Raw genomic sequence first — 9,031 nt, 5'->3', positions numbered from 1 at the left:
GCACACAATAACTGGGGAACAAGGTTATTAGCCTGTCAGATGCAACTTAGCTCTGATTGGCCAGGAGCAGAGACAGAGACCTGACCATCTACTTCTCTGTCTCTGTCTCTCTCTCTCAATGTAATTATTATATCTCTGTGTAAATATGTTTATAAACATAGCTTTGGTGCTATGTTATTCATGAAACACTGAATGTTGTTATATTTAGGCAACAGTAGGTTTATACAGCAAGCCTTGGAGATGTGAGGTTATTTTGTAATTGAAATCAGGCACTATACTGTGTGAAAGTAATTGCAGACAGAGTCTCAAATTTAAAGTAACTGTATTTGCATGGTGTTTGACATGAATATTCAGCTGAAATCCAACTTAGCATTCAACAATGTTTAAAAAGCATTTAAAGTGAAAAAAATCATGAAACAATGCATGGAACAATGAAATATTGCGTCTAAAATAAAATTTAAAAAATAATGAAACAAGCTGCCCAGGCAACAGTGTCTTGTAAGATGCTGTATGGGTCCACAGCTCACTGACTGAGATTCATATTTAAAATACATTATACTGCTAGACTTAGCATTATGCAGTGTCATAACTCTTTTTGTCCTTTTAACATTTTAGGTGATTTTTTTTAACATGCATGTTATGGCAGAATACCACAGATACAGGCCTGCAACAGCACACAGCACAATAGCAACCATTTGTCAGCAGGTATCAAAAGCATCAGATATCAAAATATAAAAATAAGGAAAAAAATCAAATGAACAAAAGCAGTACATAGGATATATTAAACACATTTTTCATGTATATTAAATGGAACTGAAGTGGGCAATCAGTCATATATTTATTTTAATCACTGTCTCTCTTTTAGTTAACAAAGCTGTACACTGGCATGTAATTAAAATTTAGAAACAGTGAGTTTAACTCACTGTCTCTGGAAACAGGCCAGTCTTCTGTAGTCCAGTGGAATGCAAGAGTAAACTTGGCAGAGGTAGAATCAGTAGTACAAGTTACATTTCTGTCCAAATTGTCATCCACTGCTTCTTGTTTGAGCCTTCAGCAAAGAACCCCTCATTGATCTGATAATGCTCCTCTCTGCCAATTTTCACTCCGTGGTATTTGGGTACAACCCTGAAGTACCCAGCTTGGACAAAGAAGCCACACTGTGAGAAAGACAGAGGGTATGAATTTACTGACCTGGCAGACAAAAGTACACCGTGACTTATCCACAGGAAGGTAAAGGTTTCTAACTAGTGTTAAAGTTGCGTCAGAGGATCAGGTCTCAGACTCAGAGGAGCCTTGACAAAGGAAGAAGACAAGATTTAGTAGCTCTGAATTGTTACTGAGAAGTGACAGACAAAGGAGAGGACAAGCAGTACATCCTGCAAAGTGTAATAAGGAAAAAAGGAACAGCAGTACAGGAGGAAATCATTGTAAGAAAGAAAGAAGAATGTTAGTTGAGTAGAGATGACCTGAAAAACTGTTGAGATAAATATTACCCAAAAACTTAAGTGTCATAAGGCTAGAGCAGAGAGGCCTGACGCTGCTTAGTCTCCCTCTGTGAGACGATCATTCTCAGAGGGCTGGGTCTTCATCTCTGCTTTCAAAGCTTTGGCCTCATAAAGCTCTCTAGTGCTGGCCCTCCGGAAGAAGCCACACTGGGGATTAGGGTACAGAAATGACCAATCAAACACAGCTGGGGAGGAGGGTACAGATGTAACCAATCAACAAATTCAGTAAGATGGATTTACAGAGACGTAATTCAGATGTCTTTGTAAGAGGGGGACAAATCAAACAAATATGAAGTATGGTATTTGGGCATAACATCATAAAGAGTGATAGCATAAATTTAGTAAAAGATCAATTCATTACATCATAGTGTGTCCAAGTGTGGAAAAGTAAGAGATACAACACCATAAACACCCATACAATTACAACTATGTTTACCACAACTTTCTCAGTGCAAACCAATTTTTTCCAGTCTTCTAAACTGAGAATTCAATCTAAAACTCTGCTTAGGTTAAAAGGCTACAGCTAACACTTTGGTTATACACAAGCAGGTAAACAAATCTAGAACTCCAGATTTTATTTGGGGAATTTGATCACTGTCATTTTGGTGCAAGTCAAAGTCAAGATGGGAAATATTTTGGCTGTAACAATGGTTGAAAAGATTAACTTTTAAAAAATAACGAAGAGCATGAAAATGGAAAGTGCCCTACATTCGCCTTTTGTCAGTTTTGCGTAAATGTCAGTAAATGGAGTAAATGTCTCTAACGAAAGGTTAGTTCTTATAGCATTACACCTGCCTTTCTACAGAACGACTCATGTCTTTATAAATCAAAGTTCCGTGTGTCATGGACAGAAGGGACGAATGGTGAAGCGCTCTTACCTTCCATAAGACCAGAGTGATTAAACCCAGCAGCAGGACCCCCACCAACACCGACACGATAATAATCCACAGTGGAGCCTCGTATGGAGCATCCTCCTCAAACTCAGGCTCTATCTCCAGAATAAACTGAACATAAAAAGAGAGCATTCATTCAAACTGAGTGGAGTGGCTGTGGACAGAAGCCCATTCAGAACACATATTCACAGTCTGATTGTGCAGCTCGACTGTACCTCACTGGGTACATTTTTCATCGTAATAGTTGCTTTTGTGGTCGTCAAGGTCAGGATGGCCTGGCCATTCACAGTTACCCTCCAAGCATCTTTGAAGTCCTGGGGGGAAATGATTTTACACATAATCCTCAAACACACCTCTGCTGGTAATGGATATGGTAACTGTCGTAATAACAAGGAGATATTCAGCAACAACCTGGTCATACATTATTTATAGTACATCTATGTTACAACACAAAAATGTGTGATCAACATCACCTTCACTAATTAACCTCCCAATGTTAAAGCATTACAAAAATGTCCCAGTGATTTAAAAAAAACACAAATTATTTAAGTAGTCCTCTAACCAAGCGTTGTTTAGACTGATTATTTGGGGTATTTGTGCTCACCTCCAGCATTGTACTGTTCCACAGTCGGGCTCTGACGGTGACGTTGGCTGAATCAGTCATGTTTTTTAGGGGGCAGGAGAACCGGTGACAGCGGGCACCACCTGTGGCACAGTTCTACACACAAGCAAGTTCACAAGCACAGTGAATACTGGACAGTGGAAAAAGGTCAGTGCACATTTGCCACCGTACTGTAGGCAAAAATTTGATAATTAATACTGTTATTAATAAATCAGTTGATTCATAAATCATTGATCATCATCAATCCATTTTTTTTTAATTTTCATAAAGTAATTTTCAAGGAATTGTTACAAATGCGCTTGTGCTCCAAATGACTGTACAATGGCAATTCAGTAGCAACAACATTCAGCAAAAAACTATGTACAATAGAAAGAATTAAATCTTGAGTGTTCTGGAAGGGGTAACCCAGAGACGACCCACACTGAATGAACTCAAATAAGCCCATGTCTGAGGAGGCTATGCTCTCTTACACATGACTGAGTCAGTGTCAACAGACAGCCAACCAGCTGGCAGACTTGGGGAGCTCAGTAATCATGGTGGCTCAGTGGTTATCACTGTTGCATCACAGCAAGAAGGTCCTGGGTCTGAATCCTGGGTGTCTAAGGTCCTTGCTAGGCATGCTAGGATTAGTACTCCCATTAGTGACCTTGACCAAGGCACTGGCTAAAAGACCTGGAGTTGGTCCCCGGGTGCCAGAGGCAGCAGCTCCCACTGCTGTGTGTGTGTGTGTGTGTATGTGTGTGCGCTCACTGGTGTTAGGATGGGTTAAATGCAGAGGCTACATTTCACTGCTCACTGCTCAGTGTGTGTGGAAAAAGTACTTCCTCTTCTTCTTAAAACACTCAGGAAGGATCTACTCATGTAATTCCATTTTATATGAGCCAACAGAAATTTCTGAGGTAGCTGCAGCACAAGCTAATGTATGCCATCTTTTAATTTATCTTATGAAATTATTCATAATGCTAAAAACACAAACAAATTCTAAACTGTAAGAACAAGCTGTATGGGATATTTAGAAGAGTTTTGTCCGAATGTCCCAAAATCCTTGCAATCTTCTCAGAAAAATTTGAGTTGTACATTCCTGGCTTTCAGTGGCTGTTGTGACTAATCAGGCAAACATAACAATCAACACATAACAGCAGCTGTGATTAATCAAGTACACATTTTCATCAACAAAGCAGCAGCCAATGTGATTAATCAGGCACACATCATAATCAACACATAACAGCGGCCACTGTGATTAATCAGGTACACATTATAATCAATACATAACAGCAGCCACTGTTATTAATCAGGCACACATAATAATCGACGCATAACAGTAGCTGTGATCAATCAGGTACGCTATATAATCAGCACATAACAGCGGCCACTGTCATAAGTCAGGTACACATTTTAATCAACACACAACAGCAGCTGTGATTAATAAGGTACACATTATAAACAACACATAACAGCGGCTGATGCACTCACCAGCTGGACAGACTGCTTATGAAGGCCCCTGGTTTTGAAAGAGGCCTGAGATTCGGTGTGTTCAACCTCTACTGAGCCTTCATCTCTTTTTCTCCGGCTAATCTTGCGCTCTGAGACCTAGCATACAGGAAACAATGTAATGGATTAGATTTTGGCAAAGACCTTTGAAAATCAGTTGCTAGATTACCAAACATTTTTGGTGTTAGCTTGGAGTGAGTAAACAATTCTAAAAATATCCCCACATTCAAACCTGTAGGTTTTTGTGTATAGAGTGCTCATAATCTTTCTAACCTTCAAATATTTTAGGAAAGCTCAAATGGGGGCTGAAAATATAATGTAACATAGTGTAATGTAATGTATTGTGATATGATGTGATGTGGTTTAATGTAATATGATGTAAACTAATGCATTACTTCTGACATCATTAGCCAAACACATTCAACATCCAATGCACTGTGTGGTAGCACTGAAAAAGACTTTTCATTGTTGCAATATTTCAAATTCTGAAAACCTTAACCTCTTTTGGAAAAAAAATTCTCTTTATTAGAGTGTATTAGAGTGGGAAAATGATGACATTTTTAACACTATGTAAACCCAACAGTAAAAATTGAATTCACACAGATTCATGGAGTCTGTTTTGATTGAGTTTGGTTCTGTTTTGATTTATCTTTCACACATTAGACCAGTGCTTTAATCACAAGGGCCACTGTCTGAATGGGATGTCAGCCTGGTTTGGTTGATTGTTTTGTTTTCCCCTGGGAAACATCAGTGTTGAAGGAAAGAAAATGCAGCAACACAAAGATGTCATTGTCCTGACGATAGCAAGGAAGGCGCTACCTTATTCCAGTGGGTAAAAATGCCATAAGAACAATATTACACTTTCAGTCAATTACAACACATTCCTCTGAAGCTGTGGATGTGTTTTTATTATGTTACCAGGACTGAGAAGAACATCTATAGAGTGTCCTGGGGTCACAGAAATCTGCTCACTCACCGTCAGGTTCAGAGGATTGACAACATTCCCTGGGGGCTCACAGAAGTGACTGGATGCCCCCATGATTTGGATTTCTGACAGATACAACAGCCACTTCCCATTGGCTACCTCATAGGGCCAATCAAAGACAACCATTAGAGTACCCAGGCTCCCTAGTGGCTTTCCTTGTATGGACACCTAAAAAGGCCAAAACAAAATACCAAGTGAACAACCTTGACATCACACACAAACAAAAAAGCACGTTATTAGAAGTACACATCTAAATCATCATCTTTGGGTGAATAATGCTATTATAATTTCTACTGAGATTTTATACAATGAAGGAAAAACACATTTTAAAAGAACTGTTTTTAAAACCAATTTGTTTTCTTTACACCAGCCAGACCACTGGGGGTGACTTAGTTTTTGAAAGAACAGACTGGGGTCTCCATGGATGTTGCTGTTAGGTTCTGGGAACTTTGTAAACATGAAAGAAATTGCAGTGTCACAGGAACTGTGGTCACCCACCTTGTATGTGAATTCCACAGGGCTTCCGATATCATTGGTGGATTTCATGGCTGATTGTCCTATGACTTTCCCACTGAAGTATACCTGAGATCTTGGGTGTTCACTTGAAGGGAAAGGAAGAAGTTTCCAGAAAGGGTGAGACACTAAAAAGTGGGAGCCATGAGAATCTGAGAGAGAGAATGAAAAACGAAATGGAGGCATCTGTATGTCACTCACAGATGAAACGATGCGTCTAATATGTAGTTCACCTTAAGGATCACATGCACTGGCGTCAGGTCACTCTGTTCACTCAGTCTGAAAATCACACAAAGTAATTACATTATCTGTACTGATATCATTTAAGTTTATAAGTTAAAATGAATCATCTCTAATGCATAAGAGGGCCAGTGTGACAGAAGCTGCAGGTCTGTCTGATGGATAAGTGCTGAGAGAGTTCTGGGGGAACAGGACATTTACGTTGATAACTGTAGATCAAAGTCTATCTGTGGGGTGTCCAGAGTGATCATTGAAGTCTCAAAGAGGATGGCGATCTGAGCCTGCATTTCAAACAAAGAGTTTTCTTAAATACTGCCCTTCAAATATTGGTGACTTGCAATACAGATGCACAGTACAAAACACATACAGTTAGAGTAGTAAAGAGCAGTAAGTACTCACAGATGCTATGCAGTACATACAGATATTAAGTATTTTAAGCATTCTGTAAAACTAAGAACAAGAATTGTCTCTGAAAACCGAAGCGTGAGATATGGTCTAAGGGAGGCTGTGGTTTCATACCTTGCGGTTGCTGCTGAATGGATTGCCCAGTTCACACACAACAGCTGAGTTCACAGGCGAACAAAAGATACTTGAATCCTGTCACAACAGAGGCACTTTTTTACTTTTATTTCCCCTTAAATACTGGAAGGGCAAAAATTATGAAGCGAGTGAACACTCAGGAATCCCAGTGGCAAAAAAAATCTATATAGACAGAGTAATATACACCCACTGATCACTTTATTAGGAACACTATACTAATACTGGGTAGGGCCTCCCTTTGCTCTCAAAACAGCCTCAGTTCTTCATGGCATGGATTGCACAAGATGTTGTAAACATTCCTTTGAGATTCTGATCCATGTTGACATGATTGCATCATGCAATTTCTGTAGATTTGTCAGCTGCAGATTCATGCTGCAACTCTCCTGTTCTACCACATCCCAAAGGTGCTCTACTGGATTCAGATCCGGTGACTGGGAAGGCCACTGAAGAACACTGAACTCATTGTCATGTTCATGAAACCTGTTTGAGATGACTTTTGCTTTGTGACATGGTGCATTATTATGCTGGAAGTAGCCATGAGAGAATGGGTAAATTGTGGCCATGAAGGGATGCACATGGTCAGCAACAATACTCAAATAGGCTGTGGCATTCAAGTGATGATTGATTCGTATTAACAGGCACAAAGTGTCAAGAAAACATTCCCCACGCCTTTACACGACCGCCACCACCCTGGACTGTTGACACAAGGCAGGTTGGGTCCATGGATTCTGTTGGCACCAAATTCTGACCTTACCATCTGTGTGCCTCCGCAGAAGTCTAGATTCATCAGACCAGGCTACATTTTACTAAATTTCAAGTGTCCAGTTTTGGTGAGCCTGTGCCTGCTGCAGCTTCAGCTTTCTGTTCTTGGCTGACAGAGGTGGATCCTGATGTGGTCGTCTGCTGTTGTAGCCCATCCGGCTCAAGGTTTGACATGTTGCACATTCTGAGACACTTTTCTGCTCACTACAATTGTACAGAGTGGTTATCTGAGTTACCGTGGCCTTTCTGTCAGCTCGAACCAGTCTAGCCATTCTCCGTTGACCTCTCTCATCAAGAAGGCATTTCCATCCACAGAACTGCCGCTCACTGGATGTTTTTTGCTTTTTGCACCATTCGGAGTAAACAGTAGACTGTTGTTTATTAAAATCCGAGGAGATGAGAAGTTACAGAAATACTTAAACGAGCCTGTCTGGCACCAACTGTCAGTACATCTGCCGGGATTGGGGAATTTGGCCACCCTGCTGGCCATTCTGCGTATTGTTATGCCTTGTGCTTTTGTTTGTTTTGGTATTGCCATGAGCTTCTGTTTGCCCCTGTGTACTCCTGTTCCCACCCCCCACCTGATCCCTATTATTACCTGGTTTGTTTCCTCCAATAGTCTGTCTCTGCTGTTAATTGTTCTGTGCATATAAGTCCTGTGTTTGTACCTGTTCCCTGTCTGATTGTGACCTTTTGTTCTTTCTGCCTGTCTGTGTGAGTTTTGCCTTCCGTGATCTGTAGTTTTGACCGTGTTTACCAGGACCTGTTTTTGCTTAACGTTTTGGATTTGGTTGCCCTGTGGATCTCTGGCTTTGACCTTGTTTGTACCCTGTTTTGACCACCCTTTTGCCTAACGATTTGGATTTGTTTGCCCTCTGGATTTCTGGATTTGACATTGGACTGGACACTGTTTTGAGATCGCCTAATTCTACCCAGTGGGTCTGCGATTGGGTCTTGGTCTGCCAAATCCTCACACCAACAACATGCCACGATCAAAATCACTGCCATCACATTTTTGATTTTATGCATTGCACTGCTGCCACACGGTTGGCTGATTAGATAATTGCATGAATAAGTAGGTGTACAGGTGTTCCTAATAAAGTGCTCAGTTAGTGTAGAAACTAGATATTACAATATCCAAGAAGGGGTTAAGTCAAGGGCAACTAGATTTGGTTTGTAGATACTTGAAGACGTCTCACCTCTCATCCAAGAGGCTTTTTCAGTTTTGACTGACTGGTGGGGAATCCCAGGTATTTAACCTCTGTGGGGTTGTCATCAAGGCCATTCATGTCACTTGGATAGTTAGTTCTCCTAGCTGTGACACTCATTAGAGTCGGAGTCATATGCGGCGAGGTGTGAATAGTTGTTAAATACCTGGGATTCCCCACCAGTCAGGCATAACTGAAGAAACATCTTGGATGAGAGGTGAAACGTCTTCAGGTATCTACAAACCAAGTACAGTTGCCCTCGACTTAACCCC

The 9,031-nt window shown here is 40.6% G+C and overlaps 1 protein-coding gene across 1 annotated transcript in view; it reads right to left on the bottom strand.

Moving 5' to 3' along the window:
- Window positions 1–937: 937 nt before the first annotated feature.
- The window catches only part of itga3a (integrin, alpha 3a), a 33,904-nt gene continuing 25,810 nt past the window's right edge, over window positions 938–9,031 (bottom strand). Inside the window, exons 16-25 of the mRNA XM_030782974.1 lie at window positions 6,769–6,846; window positions 6,451–6,530; window positions 6,211–6,288; window positions 5,995–6,097; window positions 5,488–5,664; window positions 4,494–4,610; window positions 3,003–3,116; window positions 2,614–2,712; window positions 2,384–2,509; window positions 938–1,157 (exon numbers count right to left, since the gene is read on the bottom strand). Of these exons, the coding sequence (XP_030638834.1) occupies window positions 1,005–1,157; window positions 2,384–2,509; window positions 2,614–2,712; window positions 3,003–3,116; window positions 4,494–4,610; window positions 5,488–5,664; window positions 5,995–6,097; window positions 6,211–6,288; window positions 6,451–6,530; window positions 6,769–6,846 (1,125 nt within the window). The 3' untranslated portion in view covers window positions 938–1,004. The remainder of the gene's footprint in view (window positions 1,158–2,383; window positions 2,510–2,613; window positions 2,713–3,002; window positions 3,117–4,493; window positions 4,611–5,487; window positions 5,665–5,994; window positions 6,098–6,210; window positions 6,289–6,450; window positions 6,531–6,768; window positions 6,847–9,031) is intronic.

Source organism: Chanos chanos, chromosome 8, assembly GCF_902362185.1.
Source record: "Chanos chanos chromosome 8, fChaCha1.1, whole genome shotgun sequence".
Classification (NCBI taxonomy): Eukaryota; Metazoa; Chordata; class Actinopteri; order Gonorynchiformes; family Chanidae; genus Chanos; species Chanos chanos.
The sequence above is the reverse complement of the archived record's forward strand: the minus strand, read 5'-3'. Positions and strand labels throughout refer to the sequence as shown.